The sequence below is a fragment of the Pongo pygmaeus genome, chromosome 6 (assembly GCF_028885625.2).
Source record: "Pongo pygmaeus isolate AG05252 chromosome 6, NHGRI_mPonPyg2-v2.0_pri, whole genome shotgun sequence".
Taxonomy (NCBI): Eukaryota; Metazoa; Chordata; class Mammalia; order Primates; family Hominidae; genus Pongo; species Pongo pygmaeus.
In genome coordinates, this window is record NC_072379.2 from 50773631 (window position 1) to 50799268 (window position 25638).

Here is a 25638-nt window from a genome sequence, read left to right on the forward strand (position 1 = left end):
GGTATATTCCTAAGTATTTTTTTTTTTTTTTTTGCAGCTATTGTAAAAGGGGTTGAGTTCTTGTTTTGATTCTCTGCTTGGTTGCTGTTGGTATATAAAAGTGCTGCTGATTTGTGTACATTAATTTTGTATCCGGAAATTTTGCTGAATTCTTTTATTAGTTCTAGGAACTTTCGTTCTGGAGGAGTCTTTGGATTTTCTAGGTAAATGATCATGTAATTGTCAAACAGCGACAGTTTGACTTCCTCTTTGCCGATTTGGATGCCCTTTATTTCTTTCTCTTGTCTGATTGGTCTGGCTAGGATTTCGAGTACTATGTTGGAAAGGAGTGGTGAGAGTGGACATCCTTGTCTTGTTCCACTTCTCAGACGGAATGCTTTCACCTTTTCCCCATTCAGTATTATGTTGGCTGTGGGTTTGTTATGGATGGCTTTTATTATATTGAGGTATGTCCCTTGTATGCTGGTTAAGTATATATATATACACACACGTATGTATGTGTGTGTATATATATATATACACATACATACACACACAAAAATTAGCCAGGCATGATAACACATGCCTGTAGTCCCAGCTACTCAGGAGGCTGGGGTGGGGGGATCACTTGAGCCTCAGTAGGCAGAGGTCGCACTGAGCTGATACCATGCCACTGTATTCCAGCCTGGGTGACAAAAAACCAAAAACTTCAGATTATTTGAAGGCATTTGAATATTCAGTTGAAAGTAACAGTTTTTCTTAATGCAGGTATAATTTATATACTGTAAAATTTGCCCTTTTAAAGTATATGACCCAATGGTTTTTAGTACTTCACAAAGTTATGCTGTCATAATCACTGCCTAATTCTAGAGTATTTTCATCACCCCAGAAACTCCATACCTATTGGCAGTCACTCCCCATTCTTTTTTCTTCCAGTCTGCTAATCTACTTTCTGTTTCTTTTTTTTTCTACTTTCTGTTTCTATGGATCTGCAAAGTCTAGACATTTCATATAAAAAGAATCATATGGATTTTTGTGCCTCCTATCTTTAACTTAGCATAATGTTTACAAGGCTCATCTACGTTATAGCATGTGTCAGTATTTCATTCCTTTTTGTGGCTGAATAATATTCCGTGTGTGCATATATTTATATACACCATATTTTGTTTATCCATTTGTCAGCTGATAGACATTTGGATTGTTTCTACTTTTTTTTTTGACTATTATGAATAATGATGCTATGAACATTCTTGTACAAGTTTTTATGTGCACATATGTTTTCCATCATTTTTGGTATGTACCTAGCAATGGAACTGGGTATATATTGTGTCATAGGGTAACTGTATGTTTAACTTTCTGAGACACTGCTAGACTTTTTTCCACAGTGGCTGCACCCGTTTACATTCCTACCAGCAATGTAGGAAGGGTCTGGTTTCTCTACATCCTTGCCTATACTTGTTTTTGCTTTATGTATTTTGGGGGGTACTATGTAATTTTGTTACATTTTTATGTTCTACATTTCTGAAAATTGATGTGACCTTGCTGTGGAAAGATAAAACCATTTATGCAAAGTTGACTACTAATTTAAAGAAAAAATACTAAAATGCTAATATATGATTGCTTCTTTATCATAATTTGCTAATATCAGTATCATTTGTAGAAGTGAATCAGATGAATTTAGCACCAGCAAGTGTTTTAAATTAGTGTTGTGATTCATAGACTGAATATTTCATTTCTGTTTTTCACGATTACATGTAAAATAACTAATTTAACAAACTTCAAATTAGGTGGTTTCTCCAAGTCTGTGTGAGCACTGTTGGACTCATAACACCTCATTTAGCGAATCTACACTTAACATATACTCTGTGAGGCACAGTAGTGGGCTATGGGAACACAGTGACAAGCAAGATGGCTATGGACCCTTTGTTCTTGGCACTTTTATTTAAGGGAAAAAAACACATGTTGACATAATTACAGGTTGTGGTTTGTGTTACAAAGGATATAAACAGGATGTGTGAGAGGGAATACTCTACAATAGATTTGTAAGTCGAGGAAGACCTCACTGAGGGGATGATTTTAAAACTAAAATCTAAAAGGTGATTAAGAGTCAAGTATGCAAGAGCTAGGGGAGAATACAGCAGGCAGGGTGTCTGAATTGAGAAAGAGCTTGGGATCTAAGTGAACGTCAGTTTGGCTAGTGAGTAAGGAGGAAAGAATACTATCGGGGAGTTTGGAGAGAGACAGAAGCCAGATCTGGCCATGGAAAGGAATTTGAATTAAATCCATTGTAGTGGGAATCCATCAGAGAGTGACAGGATTGATCTAAGTTTGTTTTGTTTATTTCGTTGTTTTTGGTTTTTTGAGACAGGGTCTTCCTCTGTCACCCAATCTGGAGTGCAGTGGGAGTGATCATAGCTCACTGCAGCCTCAAACTCCTGGGCTCAAGTGATCCTTTCACCTCAGCCTCCTAAGCAGCTGGAGCTACAAGCATGCCCTACCACACCTGGCTACATTTAAAAAAAATTTTGAGGAGATGGAGTCTTGCTATGTTGCCCAGGCTGGTCTTGAACTCCTGGGCTCAAGCAGTCCTTCTGCCTCAGCCTCCCAAAGTGCTGGGATTACAGGTGTGAACCACCATGCCTGGCTGATTTAAGTTTTTAAAAGATCACTGGAGCTGCTGACTGTAGAATGGAAGCAAGAAAACCAATTAAAAGATTATTGCAGATGCCCAGGCAGGAGATGATGGTTTAGATTAGGGTAATGGCAGTGTAGGTAGAAAGAAGTAGACTGATCTGAGAGGGACTTTTGGAGATAGAGTCTATAGGATTTGACAGTGGTTAGATATGGGAGGCAAGGCAAGAGAAGAAAAGTTGAGGATGATGCCTAGGTTTTTGGCTTAAACAACTGGTCACAGGTTGTTATAGGATAGGGAAGAAGTAGGAAGGATTTAGGGAATTGGGAATTGAAATGCATTGTAGAATTTGAGTTGCCTATTAAAATATATGAAGATGTCAAATCTCATAGCAGTTGGGTATATGAATCTGGGTCTGAGAGGGTGAGGCCTTGGACAGAGAGACAAATTTGCAACTTGTCTGAAGAACCCTAACGTTTAGAATTGGATGGGAAATTTAGCAAAGACTTTGGCAGGGCAAAAACCAGTGATACGAATGAAATGTACACACGCCTACTAATGGTTTTTCTAAACCTTGATTCCTCTTCTAGAGAAGCAAATGATAAAGGCTGCGGTGTCTGTCTTTCTCCTTTCAAAAGTCAGAAACTTTTGCTGGGTGCTGTTGCATCTTTTCCTCCTACTACTGACGGACTTGCTTAGCTATTGCCTAACCGTTCTGTTAAGTAGGTGTAGGTGGTTTTAAAAAAGAAGGACTTGGAGATAAGGGATTACCAGTCTCTTTCTAGGATACTAGTCATACTACTTTAGTTAGCTGTATTTTGGGTTAAATACAATATGTGCTAGCTTTTAAATTTAATAATTATTTGTATGTGTGGGACCCATAGTTCTGGGACTAGGAATTCTCAAAATCTTCTGAGTTTTTATCTGGATAAAAAATTAATATCAATAATCTGGATAATCACTTTATAGCCATCATGAGATTTCAGTACCTCTATTTTTAACTAAATGATCTTCCTAAATTTATTTAACTTGTATTGCATTGCAAAGTTTTCCAAGCTTTGGCTTTTGAAGTCTCTGACTGAAAATGACCTATTGTTTCCATGAAAAATTTGTTTTAAACCTGTCTACTAACAAATTATGGGAGTAAACATTTTAAATAGGATTGCCAGTGTACTCCATTTATATGTATTTTGATCAGTAGTCCCAAATACTGAGTTTTCCAGCATATTTTTTCCCTATCTTGCTTAGAAGTGATGCTTGTGATAAAATATCTGACAAATTCCATTACTATTACAGTTTAATAGGAAAAGGGAGATTACCCATGTAGAAAGCAGATAATATATTAACATCTAGAAGTAGTTGGTAAATACTACATTCTTTCACCAAAAATAAAAAAACGTAAGTTAGATAACTTATGTTTTGGATATGGACTTCTTTTGACTAACATCAAAGTATTTTTTCTCATAGAGAAGGTAAAATTAGTTAAAAGATTTCCTTTTGTTATTTATAAATGTCATTTTAAACTGAGACTTTAGGCTGGGCGTGGTGGCTAGCGCCTGTAATCCCAGCGCTTTAGGAGGCTGAGGCGGGTGGATCACTTGAGGCCAGGAGTTTGAGACCAGCCTGGCCAACATGGTGAAACCCCGTCTCTACTAAAAATACAAAAATTAGCAGGGTGTGGTGGTGCATGCCTGTAATCCCAGCTACTCCGAAGGCTGAGGCAGGAGAATTGTTTGAACCTGGGAGGCAGAGGTTGCAGTGAGCCAAGATCGTGCCACTGCACTCCAGCCTGGGTGACAGAGCGAGACTCTGTCTCAAAACAAAAAAAACAACAACAACAAAAACTGAGACTTGAAAGTTCTAATGTGAATTGGGACTTTGTTTTTTTTTTTAAATCATGTGAAGTGACAGTCATTGCAACTTTAACCCAACCTGTTTTAGCAGCATCCAAATCATGTTCTTATGCATAATGAACATACACAGCCTGCTGTTAGTCATTCAGCTTTTCTGTACTTTTCCATAATCTCTTTAGAGCCTCATGAAACTGCATGATGTGGGAGGAGCAGGTACTAGAAATTAGCACCTAATGTTAATTGAATACTCAGTAGGCATTGTGTTCTATTCTAGTTTATGTTCATTTCCGTTGTTATGAAAATTAAGCCATGTGAGATACAATCTATTATCGCTCTTAACTTACAGATAAGGAAACTGAGGCACAGAGTGCTGGTGATGGGATCTTGTATAAGTTTCTTAGCATCTCTTTAGCTACATCTGTCATATTGTTCTGTAAATCCAACTCCTCTACACAAGACCCCCATCTGTTATTAGCTACTGAAGGTCATTGCTCTTGAAATTGTTTTTCTCTCTTGCATCATCAGTTTTTTCCTTTCTACTGAATTACTTCTGTTGGCATATAAACACATTATTTCTCTCTTGAAGGAAACAAAAGCACAAAAGAATAAAACAAACCAAAAGCAAGACCCTCTCTTGATCCCATTTCCCTTCTAGCTATTGTCCTATTTCTTCCTTTAAGTGCAAAACTGTTTATAAGTTGTATATATTTGCTATCTCTACATGTCTCTCCTTTTCTCTTGAATCAATTCCAATTAGGTTTTTACCCTGCTACACCATCAAGATTACCTTTATCAGTGTCATTAATGATCTCCTTATTTCAGGATGCTGTGGGGAAATATAGAGATAAATAGAATAATATGAAGGGAGGACACTATACGTAATAACGAAAGCCTAGAAACGCTCAAATATCCATTAACAAACTATAGTACTTTCATACAATGGAGCATTGTGCATTTGTTAAAAAGAATGGGGAAAATATTTTTATGCTGCTAAGCAGTAATCTCCCTGGTTTATTAAGTGAGAAAACAAGATGCAATAGAGTAAGTATACTGTACTACTTTTTATGTAAGAAAAGGAGGAAAATAGGAGTATGTGTGTATTCAGCTTTGTTATGTTGTTAAGCGTTGTAAGGGCAATCCAAAATCATAGAGGGGACAAGGACAGAACTAAAGCCTCTTTGAATGCAACTTGTTTATAGTTTTTATCTTATTGCCATTTTTTGTTAGATATAATTATAAAAAATAGAGAAATCTCTAAATGAAAACACAAGAATTAAAAAATGTCAGGATGATGACACAGTTACAAGAATTATTATTTCAAGTAACTTTGAAACACTGTATTTTGACTAGTGACCTATATCCTAAGGACAGAGAAGATCAATAAGAAATCTTAAACTTTGTTCAATATTGTTAGTAACAATCTTGTTATTGTTATTTTGAGATTACATGTAGTAGGGTAAAACAAATTAGTACATTTGCTAATGGCAGGTATTTATTAGTGTCATTAGCAAGAAAGATTTTCAGGGTGAGAAGATACAAATAAAATGAGTGAATACTATTTAATTGGAAATGTCACAGTGAACTCAGGATTTAAGTTTCTCTTTATAAAAATACATATTTTCTAGCTCTGCTTACTGAAGAAGTAATGACAAGTAAAAATCAGTACTCCTAGCTCCCAGATTTTGGTCTTTAGATACCATTTCCCATTAAAATGAATCATGGATCCTGGAGCAATGGCTGATTCCAGGTCTGGGGCATGAAATGTGTAAGATGAACTTCTGGGGCATTTTGTGCCTGAGAGCAAGGAAGCTACTATTAGAGATGACAGAGGTCATGTTAAAATGATGCAGGAGCCACCTTGTAGGGACTCCTACTGGTCAAAAATGTGCAATTTGAGGTTCCCCTTGTCATAAGTCCTCTTGTCATACAAAAAGGAATTGGAATCTGATCAGCCCTCTAGATCTAACTACATTGTATAGGAACTACAGGAAAATGCTGAGCAATACCAGGAGGATACAGTTTGCCTAATCAGACTGGAAGGTTCTACGAGACAAACAATTTCTTCAACACATAAATAGCCTGGGAAAAATTTTTTAAAAATAGAAACTGTTAAAAGATTAAAAGAGGCATAACAGCCAAATTTTGTGTGTGAACCTTATTTGGATTCTGTTTCAAATAATCTTTAAAAAGCATTTTTGGGCAAGTGGGAAGAGTTGAGCTGCATTGGATATTACATATTAAGGAATTATTTGTTGAATGTGGTAACATTATGGTTGTTATAAAACTTACTAAATTTGTACAGGTGAAGAGAAATGATGTGTAATATTGCTTTAAAATACAGTACTCAGCTGGGTACAGTGGCATATATCTGGAGTCCCAGCTACTCCAGAGGCTGAGGCAGGAGGATTACTTGAGCCCAGGAGTTCGGGGCTGCAGTGTGTACCATGATCGCACCTGTGAATAGCCACTGCACTTCAGCCTGGAAAACAGAGTGAGACCCCATCTCTATATTTTTTTAAAAAAAGATTAAAATACAGTATTCTCTTTGAAGAAAAGAAATGAGGGATGGATGAGACAAGAATAGCAGAATTTGGTAATTATTGAAGCTGGGTACTTGAGAGTTCTTGAAGATGATACCTGGGGGTTCACTTTATTCCTTCCACTATATGTATGTTTGAGAATTTTTATAAAGGAAAAAATTTCACAAAAAGAGACTGATATCCTTTATGCAGAGTGATGATATGACATAAAAGTGTCTATTGATTAAATGTTTGGTCTGGTAAAAAAAGTGATAGTTTATGATGACTGTAATACTTACTGAAGAAACTTCTTTAGGTTCCAATTGTAATAAGTACATTATAGAGATTTATAAAGCATTGGATAATTCATTTTGGGCAGGAATTAAATCATTGATTATATATTTAGCATTCAACTTATGGTCATATAATTTGCCATTCAGTGCCTATAAGGATATAGGAAAAAACAAACTGAGTTTCTCCTATTATGCTTTCACAACACTCAATACAGAATGCTTCTGTGATGTCTGGTCACCAGAATGTGTGGGGATTTCTCTCCAATAACAAGGAGTTCTGCAGATAATTCTCCAGAGGACACCAGCTGAATGTCCTTTAATTCAGTGTACTTCTGACACTGTCTACCTGGAGATAGATTCCACAGGTTGGGGGCTCCATCCCACAAGACTGCCTCCCTTCATATGTGGTCCCAAGCACAGGTTGTGGCCTGTGTTTTTGACCAACTGGTTATAAATTGGGGTTCCCGTGACCCCCTCCTGGGGTTCAATTAATTTGTTAGTGCAGCTCACGGAACTCAAGGAAACATGTTACTTACATTTGCTCACTTACAAAGGATATTATTGCAAAGGATACAAATGGAAGAGGGATCCAAAGGACGAGGTCTTAGAGAAAGGGCTCAGGAGCTTCCATGCCCTTTCTAGGCCCATCCACTCTTGAGGAACTTCGACTCATTCTACTATGCTGGAGCTCTCAGAACTCAGTCCTTTTGGGTTTTTATGGAAGCTTCGTTAGGTAGAAATGATTGATTAAATCATTGGCCATTGGTTTATCAACTCAACCTTAAGCCACTCTCCCTCTCTGGAGGTTGGCGGTGGGGGTGGGACTGAAAGTTGCAACCTTCTAATCACTTGGTTGGTTCCTCTGTTAAATTGTAGGGTCCCCCAGCCACCAGTTGTCTTATTAGCACACTGAAGATACTCATCTTTCTGAAGATTCCAAGGATTTTAGGAGCTATTCGGCAGGAAACAGCATGAAAACCAAATATATTTCACAATACCACAGTGCTCCTCTCTCTCTCTCTCTCTATATATATATGTGTGTGTGTGTGTGTGTGTATATATCTGTTATATTATATATAATTAATATATATAATATATATTATATATTATATATTATATTATTATATTATTATATTATATTATTATATATATTATATATAATATATTATATTATTATATTAAATTATTATATTATATTATATATTATATAGTATATATTATATAATATTATATTATATATTATATATTATATAGTATATATTATATAATATTATATAATATATAATATAATATTATATATAATATATTATATACTATATAGTATATAATATATATAATTTATTATATACTATATAGTATATAATATATATAATTTATTATATATTATATAGTATATAATATATATAATTTATATATATTATATAGTATATATTATATATTATATTATATTATATATCATATATTATATTATATATTATTATATTATATTATTAATATATATTAATTATATATATTATATAATAGATATATATACACACACACACATATATATATAGAGAGAGAGACAGAGAGAGGAGCACTGTGGTATTGTGAAATATATTTGGTTTTCATGCTGTTTCCTGCCGAATAGCTCCTAAAATCCTTGGAATCTTCAGAAAGATTATTATATATATATTATATATATATATAATATATATTATATATATATATAATATATATAATATATATTATATATAATACATATAAAATATATATAAATATATATAATATAAAATATCTATTATATATATTTTTTATATATATACAGGTTGTAAGACTTATGATTTTGAAACCTGTGCATTGTATTTGATTGTTTATATATAGGAGTTTGTACATGTGCATTTGAGGAATGGCACACTCCAAAATGCTTCCAGGAGAAATTGGAATATGTGTAATGGTTAAGTATCTTGAAGGATAGCTATACCTTTGGTGTGTAAGGATGCCTGAACCACAGATCTTAGTATGATAATTTCTGTTATGGCTAATTTTAATATAAGAAGACCTTTTATAGTAGCCATGTTGAATACATAGTCTTAAAAATTGTTATAGTTGTGGCTTGGATTTGGCATATTTAACAATTATTGATTTAGCTAGTATTTGTTTTGATAAAATTCAAAGAACATTCACCTGTTTTGCAGTTATGAAATGGGCCTTATGTGGAGTATATGCAGATGCTTTAATTTTACATAATTATTCTGGTTGCATATAGAGATGGCAACTGACTCTCCATGCGCTTGTGTTGATTTTTCTTTAGTCTTGCGTTTTTGAAAAACTTAACAAAGGTATTTGTGATAGTGGCAGGAATAATAATTAGAATAGTGAGTAAATTTATAACTAAATCTAAATGGCTCTTGAATTAAAACCAATAAATTTAGTTCTGCACAATATTAGTAAGGAAGAAAATAAGTCATATATTATCTTAGATGAAAAATTGACAAAATAAGGCAAAATGATTCTGGTGACATCGAAATTTTATCCTACTGTTGACGATTAATATAAAGCCAACCACTTTCTCATTTATATAGTCTTGAAGATTTTAAAATGATAGTCATATATGCATTGCATTACAGTTGAAAAGACAGACTTCCAATTTACCTACCTGTTCCCCCTCCTCAGGTTTTTTAATATATTAATTATCTGTACTTTATTATAGCTACAATAGATACACAACATTTGCTGAACTCTTAAATGTTTTTTTCTTAAGTAGAATTTGGAAAAACAAAACTTAAATTGTGTCAGTTTTCTGCTTACTTGTGCCTAAAGGGAGTTTTATTTTACCCATAATTAGGCATGTTATTCCCAACCTTCAATTTGCATAATTAGAAAAGTTGAATTCTTTTCTTTGTCCCATTTCTTAGTTGACGAAGGATCAGAGATTGGTGTATTCGGGCAGACTGCTTCCCGATCATCTGCAGCTGAAAGACATTCTCAGAAAAGTAAGCTTTTCTACCACTATTTGATACCAGATACATTCAGAATGTGAGAGGAGATATGTTCTGAAATTTTATTCAACCAGTTCAGTTTTTAGATACTTAAAATCAATCCCTTTGGGTAGTATAACAAGTAAAGATAAATTAGAAAGTAACATGATAGTTTATTATTAGTTTAGGTAACAGTTCTGTATATCCATCTGATAGTTAAATCTGAAGTAGGATTATGTATTCATGTTCAGGTGTTTGTCATTTTTTGTAAGAAAATGCTATTGACGTCAGTCGTGCAGAAGTAGAATGTTCAGTAGTGGTGACAGATTTTCATTGATAACAATCTTTCCTCTTAATCTCCTTTTTGCCAGCTGCATGATATTTTTATACAAATTGCTTGAGTTGGGAGTTTAATTTCAGGAGGAAATTAACTGGTCCATCAGTTAGCAAACTTTGTGGGTGCTCAGAGCTAAGATATATTTCAATACATTTTTATATTTCAATATTTTCAATAAAATCAGCTTGAAGGCTAGTTATTTTAATGGTAGCTTTTAGCTTATGTTCATTTGTGGAATTTATACTTATAGAGCTTTTCAGCATTTGAAATGTTGCTTTTTGTTGGTGAGTATAGCAGAATTGAATTTCTTCTATGTTTTGCCTTAGATCTTTGACTTAACTCTAACTGTTGTTGTGGATATTCCTTATCTAATTTAGAAGATCTGTATCTTCTCCTGTGTGTTTATGATCACCAGTGGGAAACTTTAAAAAAAATATTAGTATATTCCTTCTGCTTAGACAGTTGACATTTTAGCTTTTTAGCTTTGCCAATGTGACTTCTTGCTGTTATTGGCATTATGTAGTTTCAAATTGCTAACATAGTGTAATACCCACTCCCTCAAAAATAGTGGAATTTGCAGCAGGTTTTTTTTTTGTTTCTTTCTTTCCTCTTTTTTTTTTTAAACAATTTTTTAGAGCTGTTTTAGGTTTATAGCAAAATTGAACAGAAAGTACAGCAATTTCTCTTACATTCTCTGACCCCACATAGGCACAACGTGCCCCACTAGTAGCATCCCACACCAAAGTAGTACATTTGTTACAATCAGTGAGCCTACATTGACATATATTATCACCCAAAGTCTGTAGTTCATTTTAGGGGTCACTCTTGGTGTTGCACATTCTATGAGTTTTGGCAAATATATAATGACATGTCTCCACCAGTATAGTATCATTTAGAATAGCCCTAAAAACCTCTGTGTTCTGGCTGTTCTTTTTTTTTTCTCTTGTTTTTATGCTGGTGCTCAGAAATAAAATATATTTCAATATAGTCCTTTCTGCCATCTGCTCTTTGAAATATAGATATATTAATTATTTTACGCCAAGGATAGCTTAAATCTGCACATGAAGACTTTTAAAAAGATTTTTGCTGCTAGGAATGGTTTCAGGCTAGACAACTTAAAATAAAAACTGCTTTAGTCAAAGAACTCTTGGGCCACTATATAAAACATTTTGAGTAATACATTTATGTTTTAAATAGTTCTTTCAACTGTTTTTGCTAAAGTCAATGTACCCCTTTATTTTTTTCAGTTAAATACTGCCATTAGCTTTACCTAGTCACAAAATGTTTTATAGAAACATTCCCAAGATAAATAAATTCTGTGAATTAATTGTGATTAATAATGACCTTTTGGAACTAGGTTTCTAAGGATCAACATCTTATACTTGTATGCTTGTTAATATTCTGTATTAAGAAGCTAAGGGGGACATTAAAAATTAGGAGTGTCTTCAACCTCCTTTGCCAGGCATACCTTCTGTCATGCTGTCTCTGAAGCCTTTCTTTAGCATTCTAACCCTTAGTAACTTCTTCCTCCAAACTCCTAAAGCAATTAAGGTTGGGCTTCTCAGTTTCATGAAAAAAAGACTGTTCTCTGTGTTTCTCTAATTGTGCTGTAGTGCACTAGTCTACTCTCTTAACAATATCATGAGCCTCTTTAAGAAAGGGCCTGTTGTACCCTTTCTTGGATTTGCCTCCAAATTAAGCACAATTATAGGTTCATGGTAGGCAAGTGATACATTCATAGTTTCTAGTAGCTTTGTTTCCCTTTCTCACCATTTGGGTATCTTTCTTTCTGCTCCTTTTTCTTTGTCATTGTGTTTTCTTTTTTAAAAACTTGCTGACTCATCCTTCATTGTTCTCTGTCCTCCTTTATTCCTTCTTTCCTTTCCCCATCTTATTTGCTAGCTTTACGTCTAAGTATAAATAAATATGCTTATGATCTCACTAAGCTAAAATGCCAACCCTAATTGTTATTTGGAATATTTTTCTTCAGTCATATTATTAGGTTTATGGAAAAACATGGGATATTTACAGAATATAGTTTAAATGTATGCCTTATGTCTGCGTATAGGTATTATAGATAAAAATAGTTTTTGACTAAAAAAAGAGTAAAAAAAAATCACCTTGCTAAAATTAAGGCAAATGTGATTATGATGAAATTATTTGAGTTTATTTTATAGTTGCTAAGCCTCAAGCGATGGAAATACGTAAACTGTAAAAAGTTTAAGGTGCTAGATGTTTTCATGCTGAAATTATAGATTGTGCTGATACAACTTTCACAACATTGTTTGCTTTAAGACTGCTTTGTATGCAAAATAATTTTTTAATACAGCAATTGCAGAGTATTTAGATCATTTTCCAAGTATGGAGAAAATATGGAATTCAAAAGGAACACAAATGACAAATTTACCTTCAAATGATAACAATTTATCAGTAATAGAATGGCTAGGCTTGAAAGGGACCTAAGTTTTAAGTATTTCAGTTTAGCTACTGACTTTTTGAACTGTACATTTTATAGTACTACCCTTTAAATGTAATCTTCTTTAATTTTAGCAAGATGAGTATCATATGGTTCATCTAGTATGTACTTCTCGGACTCCTCCCAGTTCTCCAAAATCCAGCACCAATAGAGAAAGTCGTGAAGCACTGGCATCCAGCAGCAATTCTGTGAGTTGTTTTAGGAGGAGCAAACATTGAACTTTTCTTTTTTTTTCATCGTCTTCTTATTTTTTGCCTCTAAAAACTAAATGAAAAACAGAACAATTGGAGCTTGTGGATTTTGAGATTGTGTTTTGAACTAAAGTTAGGCATTTTGTAAAGTTTACCATTTTGAAAGGTCTAATACGCAGTGTTATCCCTTGAAGTCTACTCACCATGAGTTATAATTTGCTGTATGGCAGGTCAGTAATAGATTTAATCTTCAAAGGTTTAATTACTGGAATACTCAGGAAACGGAATTATGTTACGGTTATATAATATAAACTCTAAGGCCAATGATGTTTCAGAAATATGCCAGGTATTTAAAATAGTATATTTGATTCAAGGTGGATTAAATTGTTTAAAATTTAAGTACCCTAAATCTTCTTGAAGTGATGACTTGGTCAAGGATTTTGTTTTTTAAAAATGACTGGATTTAGGTGTACATTCCACCTGCTTGGGGAGGAAATACTTAATGTACTAATCTCTTTCAGACTTGGGTATTCATTCCTCCATCCTTATTTTTCCATCTGCCTAAAATTGTTTTAGAAATGTTTTGTAATAGTTGACCTTCTCAATTTAGACATTTTCTACAAATTTCAAAAACATTGTACCCAGTCCTTTTATGTTGTTTTTGATTTCCCATAAAAGCTTTCTATGACACATTTGCAGGTGAGAGGAAGTGTGCTTTCAACTTCTTGAGCAGTCAGGGAACTTTTATACTGCTAAGTATGCTTTCCTTGTCAAGAATCCAGCCAAAGCTTGAAAGAGAGCACAAGTGACAGGAGTGGGAGCTAGCTGAAAACTCTCTCAATAGATACTAGTTAACCGCTTCTTTAGGAAACTAGCTTCTCCAGTTGCTGTATTCAATTCGTATTCTCTTAATGGTAAGTATTTCCTAGTACCAGCCATGGGAATTTAGCTTACATTAAACTAAATAAAATATGCTTTGTCAAAACACCCAAGGGTCTTTGTATGTTTCCTGCCTTGGTATGGAAAGGCACAGACATTGGCATTGGCACAGAGTCTTTTTTTGTAGTCATCGGACCCAGTTGCATTGCTTCAATTTTTGTTGGGAAAGAACCCTCTGACTTTGACTTGTCCAGTGGGTTGCTCAGCCATGATTTTGTGTCATTAGTGTGTATATTTGTTTTTTTCAGAGTGTTATGAAAGCCTGAAAAGTATCAAAGGAATGTTAAGTTGAATTCACCTTAATTTTTCATGGTTCAGAAATTTCAAGGGACTTGAAAATATTTTAAAGATCTAATCATAAAATAATTACCTAATAAGGTCAGAAATCATTAGTTCTAGAGAAATTAGGTTGTGCTGCCAAATGACTAGGCTTTTCTTCTAATAATTGTATTAATGAACACCATATCATGATGGCCCATTTAATGAGATGTCTTGCTGAAAAAGAAACCTTTCCCTGTTTATGTTCCTAAGAATCCGGACTCCTTAGTAAGATATTTGATATCTATTGTGTGTGAAGTAACATTTTAAAGTAAGTTTTTGTTAGTCTTGCAAAAGACTGGTGTGGACTGTTTTGCAAAAGACTGTTTTGGACCTTTGACATGGCAGGACTTAGCATGGGAGTCATGCAAAAAGACATCCTGTCAATAGGAAGGCAGTACGGGTAAAATACAATTTAACAAAATTGTTAAAGGAAGGATGTTAAAATAATACTTTACCTAGCTTTTTAAAGTGGAAGAACTATAATTTATGTAAAATGTAATTGTGTTTTAAATGTACATGAAACACTTGACAAACTATTTTCGAACAAATTGAGATGGTCTTCAGGGAGTTATATTGTTTACGGTTAATGAATCCATAAGCACGAGAATAAAAAAATTTGAGCATGAGAATAAAAAAATCCTGATTAACATCTTGATTCTCGTAGTTCATTTTGTAAAAAAGCAATATTTGTTGGTGATTTCTATAAACTAATAGAATTTTAGAACTGAAAAGAATCTTGAAAATTTAGTCCAATCTCATTTTCTGTAGGAAAGTGGAGACTCTGAGAGGTTAAGTGAACCTTTAAGGTTATAATTCTTGTTAATGTCAGAGATAACACTAGATTTTAGATCTTTTGATTTCTAGCCTGTTTCTCATTACTTTAAACCAATGTGTTAACAATAGCATGTTGTACATTACTTGGCACATAGTAACTGTTTAAATGACTCAGTAATTAGTACCATTTATTGAACACTTTCTATGTGTTAGGCATCATGAAAGGAGCTTTGCATGCATTAATTTAATCATGTGAAAAGAGCTTTTTATGTATTAACTTAATCCTCAGAATTTATTATGCTGTTTTTGTATATTCTGCTCCTCAGCCATTTCTAGTTGAAAAAATGGAATATTTTAGTTAAGCGGTTTTGGTAAGTTTTGACTTATCAAAATTAAAATATCTACTTATACTGGACACAAGATTTAAAACAGTAAATTTCTGAAATGTAGTTATTTTGCAGAGGGATTTCATGAATACATTTTTAGTAATATGCCTGTAATTTTACGATTGTAAAGAACTAAATCTCCTTTTAAAAATTACATTTTTATTTGTAGAGTTCAGATCATTCAGGATCAACAACTCCATCATCTGGTCAAGAAACCTTGTCTTTAGCTGCGGGTTCTTCCTCAGAAGGATTGAGGCGGCGTACCCTTCCACAAGCACAAACTGACCAAGCACAGAGTCATCAGTTTCCATATGTAATGCAAGGGTAAGTGAAATTGTGGTAGCTATGGAATGTGATTGGGGCCCCCTAAAAATGAATTGCTTTTGAGTTTCACTATAGCCTCTTTGCGGTAATTAAAGTACATTTTAAATTTATTCATATATTTGATTTTGTATTTTGAGAACTAGAGGCTTAAGAAGAGCACTGCTTTTGAAACCTGGCTGCACATCAGAATCATGCAGGGCAGTGCTTTCAATCTTGAATGTTTGTCCTAGTCACCGGGAGACCTTGTTGAGCTGCAGGTTTGTATTCAATAGGTATGATGGGGCCTGAGAATCTGCATTTCTGACAAGCTGCCAGATGATGCTGATGCTTCTGATGTTTGGACCACACTTTGAATAGCAAGGATCCACGTAACTAATTTTTTTTTACTCAGTCTCACTATAGATCTACTCAATTTAGTCTTCAGGGGAATGTGGTTGAGTGAAGGTGTACTTGGAAGAGTACAGAGCCCAGCAATCTGTTTTTAAATGTTTTTAAACGTTCCACAGGTGTTTCTAATCAACTTGGTAACAACTGTGCTAGAGTAAAACCATGATGTATTACAGGGATATGCTAATCTTGCTGCATGTTGTCCAGAATCTTTGTTGTATTGAGAGTTCTATAAAGCAGTTTTCTTAGGAAGCTTGCCATAGTCACCCTATATTTAGCAATTACAGCAGGCCCTTTGGGTTAGGCACTTCCAGAGGAAATGCAGCCACAGGTAAAGCAGCTTAGAGAGTAGGATCTTGGAGAACTTGGTTTGGACCAGGGTTGTGTCTGAAAGCAGACTGTTTTACTGGGGTATTATTGTTATTTTTGAGGTAAAGGAAGCTTGAGTAACAGATAGTGATAATTTCTGTGTTGCATATCAAGCCATGGGGCTGCAGTGTGTGGCACTGGTCTGCATCCATGATGATGGAGCTAGAAATGAGAATATGGCTAGGACCTCACAATTGTAATGTAGGTGATGTAACCAAGGAGTAGCTATTGACTGCTGTGCTAAACAGGACAGCATAAACACTCAGGTACTTTTTACTTAGAACTTTAAACTTAATTCAGTTATTAATATAGAAAAACAAAGCTGAATATATAGCAAATAGAAGAGAACTAATTTGTCTCGGATTTCTTGAATGTGAAGTCTTTTCTTTCAAAATAAGTGTTTAGATGAGGCTGGTTGTAGACTTTCATAAAGTACCTGTGAAACTATTTTTGTTTTCAGAAAGTGATTACTATTAATATAAACCAAGATTTACTTGTAAAAAGCAGTGTTCTCAGGGTTTATATTATGGAACAGTAGCTTAAAATACTTTCTGTCTTATGACAGTAATTCACTTCCTTTCTTTTTTACAAAGTTCCTCTCAGTTTATACAGAGTGGTAGTGGTGGAAGGTGGGAGTATTATAAATAAGCCTGGAAGAATATATAGTGCCACATTAATAGTGGTTATCTCTGGATAAAATTTATAACTCTTTCTCATACTTACAGTGAATATATTTTGTAATAAACAAATCAAGCTTATAAGATTACAGGTCTTCAGAATAAGACCATAGATACATTGGTAAAAGATTAATAATTTCTCTAAACTAGGCTATTGAGAAAATTAATAAACATAAAAGACAAAAGCATTCAGCTCTTCGAAGTATATTAAACTGATTAGAAAAATCTGAAATAGGTGGCGCCAATATGGCCGAATAGGAACAGCTCCAGTCTGCAGCTCCCAGCGTGAATGATGCAGAAGATGGGTGATTTCTGCATTTCCAACTGAGGTACCAGGTTCATTTCACTGGGGCTTGCCAGACAAGTGGGTGCAGCCCATGGAGCAGGGCGGGGCATCGCCTCATCTGGGAAGCACAAGGGGTCAGGGAATTCCCTTTCCTAGCAAAGGGAAGCCGTGACAGACTGCACCTGGAAAATCGGGACACTCCCACCCTAATAGTGTGCTTTTCCAATGGCCTTAGCAAACAGCACACCAGGAGGTTATATCCCGCGCCTGGCTCGGAGGGTCCCACGCCCAAGGAGCCCTGCTCATTGCTAGCACAGCAGTCTGAGATCGAACTGCAAGGCTGCAGCGAGGCTGGGGGAGGGGCGTCCGCCATTGATGAAGCTTGAGTACATAAACAAAGTGGCCAGGAAACTTGAACTGGGTGGAGCCCACCTCAGCTCAAGGAGGCCTGCCTGCCTCTGTAGACTCCACCTCTAGGGGCAGGGCATAGCTGAACAAAAAGCAGCAGAAACTTCTGCAGACTTAAATATCCCTGTCTGACAGCTTTGAAGAGAGTAGTGGTTCTCCCAGCACTGAGTTTGAGATCTCAGAATGGACAGACTGCCTCCTCAAGTGGGTCCCTGACCCCTGAGTAGCCTAACTGGGAGGCACCTCCCAGTAGGGGGGCGACTGACACTTCATAAGGCTGGGTGCCCCTCTGAGATGAAGCTTCCAGAGGAAGGATTAGGCAGCAACATGAGCTCCTCGCCAGCAACAGAACAAAGCTGGACAGAGAATGACTTTGACAAGTTGAGAGAAGAAGGCTTCAGACAATCAGTAATAACAGACTTCTCCGAGCTAAAGGAGGATGTTTGAACCCATCACAAAGAAGCTAAAAACCTTGAAAAAAGAGTAGACAAATGGCTAACTAGAATAAACAGTGTAGATAAGTCCTTAAATGACCTGATGGAGCTGAAAACCATGGCACAAGAACTACCTGATGCATGCACAAGCTTCAGTAGCTGATTTGATTAAATGGAAGAAAGGGTATCAGTGATTGAAGATCAAATGAATGAAATGAAGTGAGAAGAGAAGTTTAGGAAAAAAAGAGTAAAAAGAAACGAACAAAGCCTCCGAGAAATATGGGACTATGTGAGAAGACCAAACTACGTCTTATTGGTTTACCTGAAAGTGATGGGGAGAATGGAACCAAGTTGGAAAGCACTCTTCAGGATATCATCCAGGAGAACTTCCCCAACCTAGTGAGACAGGCCAACATTCAAATTCAGGAAATACAGAGAACGCCACAAAGATACTCCTTGAGAAGAGCAACTCCAAGACACATAATTGTCAGATTCACTAAAGTTGAAATGAAGAAAAAAATGTTAAAGGCAGCCAGAGAGAAAGGTTGAGTTACCCACAAAGGGAAGCCCATCAGACTAACAGCTGATGTCTCGGCAGAAACTCTACAAGCCAGAAGAGAGTGGGGGCCAATATTCAATATTCTTAAAGAAAAGAATTTTCAACCCAGAATTTCATATTCAGCCAAACTAAGCTTCATAAGTGATGGAGAAATAAAATACTTTACAGACAAACAAATGCTGAGAGATTTTGCCACAACCAGGCCTGCCTTACAAGAGCTCCTGAAGGAAATACTAAACATGGAACCAGTACCAGCCCTGCAAAAACATGCCAAATTGTAAAGACCATCGATACTAGGAAGAAACTGCATCAACTAATGAGCAAAATAGCCAGGTAACATCATAATGACAGGATCAAATTCACACATAATAATATTAACCTTAAATGTAAATGGGCTAAATGCTCCAATTAAAAGACACAGACTGGCAAATTGGATAAAGAGTCAAGACCCATCAGTGTGCTGTATTCAGGAAACCCAACTTACATGCAGAGACACACATAGGCTCAAAATAAAGGGATGGAGGAAGATCTACCAAGCAAATGGAAAACAAAAAAAGGTAGGGGTTGCAATCCTAGTCTCTGATAAAACAGACTTTAAACCAACAGAGATAAAAAGAGACAAGGCCATTACATAATGGTAAAGGGGTCAATTCAACAAGAAGAGCTAACTATCTTACATATATATGCACCCAATACAGGAGCACCCAGTTTCATAAAGCAAATCCTTAAAGACCTACAAAGAGACTTAGACTCCCACACAATAATAGTGGGAGACTTTAACACCCCACTGTCAACATTAGACGGATCAACGAGACAGAAACTTAACAAGGATATCTAGGAATTGAACTCAGCTCTGCACCAAGCAGACCTAATAGATATCTACAGAACTGTCCACCCCAAAACAACACAATATACATTCTTCTCAGCACCACACCCACTTATTCTAAAACTGACCACATAGTTGGAAGTAAAGCACTCCTCAGCAAATGTAAAAGAACAGAAATTATAACAAACTGTCTCTCAGACCACAGTGCAATCAAACTAGAACTCAGGATTAAGAAACTCAGTCAAAACCGCTCAACTACATGGAAACTGAACAACCTGCTCCTGAATGACTACTGGGTACATAACAAAATGAAGGCAGAAATAAAGATGTTCTTTGAAACTAATGAGAACAAAGACACAACATACCAGAATCTCTGGGACACATTTAATGCAGCGTGTAGAGGGAAATTTATAGCACTAAATGCCCATAAGAGAAAGCAGGAGAGATCTAAAATTGACACCCTAACATCACAATTAAAAGAACTAGAGAAGGAAGACCAAACACATTCAAAAGCTGGCAGAAGGCAAGAAATAACTAAGATCAGAGCAGAACTGAAGGAGATAGACACAAAAAATCCTTCAAAAAAATCAATGAAGCCAGGAGCTGGTTTTTTGAAAAGATCAACAAAATTGATAGACCACTAGCAAGACTAATAAAGAATAAAAGAGAGAAGAATCAAATAGACACAATAAAAAATGATAAAGGGGATATCACCACTGATCCCACAGAAATACGGCCATCAGAGAGTTCTATAAACACCTCTACGCAAATAAACTAGAAAAGCTAGAAGAAATGGATAAATTCCTTGACACATACACCCTCCCAAGACTAAACCAGGAAGAAGTTGAATCCCTGAATAGACCAATAACAGGTTCTGAAATTGAGGCAATAATTAATAGCCTACCAACCAAAAAAAGTCCAAGACTAGACAGATTCACAGCTGAATTCTACCAGAGGTACAAAGAGAGGCTGTTTCCATTCCTTCTGAAACTATTCCAATGAATAGAAAAAGAGGGAATCCTCCCTAACTCACTTTATGAGGCCAGCAGCATCCTGATACCAAAGCCTGGCAGAGACACAACAAAAAAAGAGAATTTTAGACCAATATCCCTGAAGAACATTGATGCAAAAATCCTCAATAAAATACTGGCAAACAATCCAGCAGCACATTAAAAAGCTTATCCACCACAATGAAGTCAGCTTCATCCCTGGGATGCAAGGCTGGTTTAATGTATGCAAATCAGTAAACATAATCCATCATGTAAACAGAACAAAAGACAGAAACCACATGATTGTCTCAATAGATGCAGAAAAGGCCTTTGACAAAATTCAACAGCAATTCATGCTAAAAACTCTCAATAAACTAGGTATTGATGGGACGTATCTCAAAATAATAAAAGCTATCTATGACACACCCACAGCCAATATCATACTGAATGGGCAAAAACTGGAAGCATTCCCTTTGAAAACTGGCACAAGACAGGGATGCCGTCTCTCACCACTCCTATTCGACACAGTGTTGTAAGTTCTGGCCAGGGCAATCAGGCAGGAGAAAGAAATAAAGGGTATTCAATTAGGAAAAGAGGAAGTCAAATTGTCCCTGTTTGCAGATGACATGATTGTATATTTAGAAAACCCCATTGTCTCAGCCCCAAATTTCCTTAAGCTGATAAGTAACTTCAGCAAAGTCTCAGGATACAAAATCAATGTGCAGAAATCACAAGTGTTCTTATACACCAATAACAGACAAACAGAGAGCCAAATCATGAGTGAACTCCCATTCACAATTGCTTCAAAGAGAATAAAATACCTAGGGATCCAACTTACAAGGGATGTGAAGGACCTCTTCAAGGAGAACTACAAACCACTGCTCAATGAAATAAAAGAGGATACAAACAAATGGAAGAACATTCTCTGCTCATGGATGGGAAGAATCAATATCATGAAAATGGCCATACTGCCCAAGGTAATTGATAGATTCAATGCCATCCCCATCAAGCTACCAATGACTTTCTTCACAGAATTGGAAAAAACTAAAGTTCATATGGAACCAAAAAAGAGCCCACATTGCCAAGTCAATCCTAAGCCAAAAGAACAAAGCTGGAGGCATCACGCTACCTGACTTCAAACTATACCACAAGGCTACAGTAACCAAAACAGCATGGTACTGGTACCAAAACAGAGATACAGACCAATGGAACAGAACAGAGCCCTCAGAAATAATACCACACATCTACAACTGTCTGATCTTTGACAAACCTGACAAAAACAAGCAATGGGGAAATGATTCCCTATTTAACAAATCGTGCTGGGAAAACTGGCTAGCCATATGTAGAAAGCTGAAACTGGATCCCTTCCTTACACCTTATACAAAAATTAATTCAAGATGGATTAAAGACTTAAATGTTAGACCTAAAGCCATAAAAACCCTAGAAGAAAACCTAGGCAATACCATTCAGGCCATAGGCATGGGCAAGGACTTCATGTCTAAAACACCAAAAGCAATGGCAACAAAAGCCAAAATTGACAAATGGGATCTAATTAAACTAAAGAGCTTCTGCACAGCAAAAGAAACTACCATCAGAGTGAACAGGCAACCTACAGAATGGGAGAAAATTTTTGCAATCTACTCATCTGACAAAGGGCTAATATACAGAATCTACAAAGAACTCTAACAAATTTACAAGAAAAAAACTAACAACCCCATCAACAAGTGGGCAAAGTATATGAACAGACACGTCTCAAAAGAAGACATTTATTCAGCTAAGAGACACATGAAAAAATGCTCATCATCACTGACCATCAGAGAAATGCAAATCAAAACCATGAGATGCCATCTCACACCAGTTAGAATGGCAGTCATTAAAAAGTCAGGAAACAACAGGTGCTGGAGAGGATGTGAAGAAATAGGAACACTTTTATACTGTTGGTGGGACTGTAAACTAGTTCAACCATTGTGGGAGACAGTGTGGTGATTCCTCAGGGATCTAGAACTAGAAATACCATTTGACCCAGCCATGCCATTACTGAGCATATACACAAATGATTATAAATCATGCTGCTATAAAGACGTATGCACACGTATGTTTATTGTGGCACTGTTTACAATAGCAAAGGCTTAGAACCAGCCCAAATGTCCAACAATGATAGACTGGATTAAGAAAATGTGGCACATATACACCATGGAATACTATGCCGCCATAAAAAAGGATAAGTTCATGTCCTTTATAGGGACATGGATGAAGCTGGAAACCATCATTCTGAGCAAACTATTGCAAGGACAGAAAACAAAACACCGTATGTTCTCGCTCATAGGTTGGAATTGGACAATGAGAACACATGGACACAGGGTGGGGAGAACATCACACACTGGGGCCTGTTGTGGGGTTGGGGGAGTGGGGAAGGATAGCATTAGGAGATATACCTAATGTAAATGATGAGTTAACGGGTGCAGCACACCAGCATGACACATGTATACATATGTAACCTGCACGTTGTGAACATGCACCCTAGAACTTAAAGTAAAATAAAATAAAGGAATAAAAAAATAAAGATTAAATAAAACAGGAAAAAAGAAAAAAAAGAAAAATCTGAAATAGTGTTTATTTTGCCAAAAGTGAGTGTTAAAGTACTGAGCAACAAAGATATTTGAACTTCACCTAGGGAATCTATTACTAGATGAATAATATTTTATTTTTAATAACGAAGCCAGTATAGCTTAATGATTATACAGATTCTGGAGCCAGCCTGCCTGGGTTTGAATCTTGTGAATCTGGGTTTGAATTTAGTGACTAGTTTGGGCAAATCTCTTCTCTACTGTGCTTCAGTTTTCTCATTATTTGGGGGATAATAGAACTCTTACAGGATTTCTATGTGGTTTAAAAGAGTTAGTGTCCATAAAGTGATTAAAACAGTAACTGGTACATAGTGATGTATTAGCAATTACTTATAAATTCTTTCATCCTTATAAGTGAATGTTGTACATTCAGCAAACATTTATAAGCATCTCTGTGTATGGTACACTAAAACAGTCAAATGAATGCTTGTGTTAGGTGCTAGAAAATAAGTCTTTATATTTGGAGAGAGTATTTTTTGATTTATAAAGCAATTGATGTGACAGTTTGGTAATTAGGTTATTCAGTTCAACAGTGAACATGATTTGACTTATTCTCATAGTTGTCATTTTTTCTAATGAAGACTTTATACTTTAAGTAAATTTTATTTAACATAGTCTTAGCCTTAAAATGTGCAAGAGCAGTAATTTAGTGACCTTGAACAATTTGCTATCAAAATAAAACAGCTCTGCTCTTTGTTTTCAAATTTATGTATAGCTTATATTTAGCTAAGTCTGCATGTGTTGTTTACCACCATGTAGGTTAGTATTCTCAATATTTAGTGAGTGTATTAAAACAGAAAATTGCTCATTTCTGGTCCCTACTCCCTGAGGTTTTGAATCATTAGTTTTCAGATGATGTTCAGAAGTCTGCCAATTTAACAATACCCTGGGAACCTCACTTTGGGAAATCCTAATGTAGTTGATTATTTGCCTACCTAGCTCCTGAGAAAACATGAGAAGGACAAAGCAATACATTACCTACAACACTGACTGTTCATTTACAAAGTTCCATTTGTAAGTCTTGACTGTTTTTGGACTCAGTCTGTTGTGCTGTTTATTTACTCTAACAATTACTGGCTGGTTTATAAAACACCCAGTTTTGTACATTCAGTTTTTCCTGCTGAAATATTAACAGCCTTGTTTTATAACGCATCTGAAAAGCTACTTATTGTATCCATCTATATTGTCTGTTTTGTTAGAATTTATTTTTAAAATTGTTATTTGCACATATTTATGGAGTTCATGTGATGATCATTACACATACATAGAATGTGTAATGATCGAGTCAGTATTTACGGTATCCATCACCTAGAGTATTTATCATTTCTATGTGTTGGTAAGATTTCAAGTCTGCCCTTCTAGCTGTTTTGAAATTTACAACATTGTTGCTAACTATAGTCAGCCTACTCTACTGTATTTATACCCGTTAACCAACTTTTCATCTTCCCTTTATCACCTCACCCCCACCACTCCCAGCATCCTTCCTAGCCCCTTGTGTCTATCAATCTACTCTCTACCTCCTTAGCTTCCATATATGAATGAGAATATGAAATATTTGTTTTTCTGGCCTGGCTTATTTCACATAACATAATGACCTCCAGTGCCATTTGTGTTGCTGCAAATGACAGGATTTCGTTCTCTTTTATGGTGAAATGGTATTCTATTGTCTATATATAGCACATTTTCTTATTTGCCCATTAATGAACACATAGATTGATTCCATCTTTGCTATTCTGAACAGTGCTGCAGTAAACATGGGAGTGCAGGTATCTTTGACATACTTTTTGTTTGAATAAATAGCCAGCTAGTAGTGGGATTGCTGGATCATAGGGTAGTTTTATGTGTAATGGTTTTTTCTTTTTTTTTTGAGACGGAGTCTCGCTGTGTCTCCCAGGCTGGAGTGCAGTGGTGCGATCTCGGCTCACTGCAGGCTCCACCTCTCAGGTTCCTGCCATTCTCCTCCTGCCTCAGCCTCTCGAGTAGCTGGGACTACAGGCGCCCGCCACAGCACCTGGCTAATTTTTTTTGTTTGTATTTTTTAGTAGAGACGGGGTTTCACAGTGTTAGCCAGGATGGTCTCGATCTCCTGACC

At 35.8% G+C, this 25638-nt stretch overlaps 1 protein-coding gene across 3 annotated transcripts in view; it reads left to right on the forward strand.

The window, feature by feature from the left end:
- The window catches only part of HERPUD2 (HERPUD family member 2), a 64961-nt gene that overhangs the window by 12143 nt on the left and 27180 nt on the right, over window positions 1–25638 (forward strand). For 2 of the 3 annotated variants that reach the window (XM_054496664.2, XM_054496665.2), the window contains 3 exons: window positions 10174–10251; window positions 13124–13237; window positions 15830–15984. In XM_054496664.2, coding sequence (XP_054352639.1) covers window positions 10174–10251; window positions 13124–13237; window positions 15830–15984 — 347 coding nt within the window. The remainder of the gene's footprint in view (window positions 1–10173; window positions 10252–13123; window positions 13238–15829; window positions 15985–25638) is intronic. The other variant, XM_054496667.2, reaches the window with a different exon arrangement.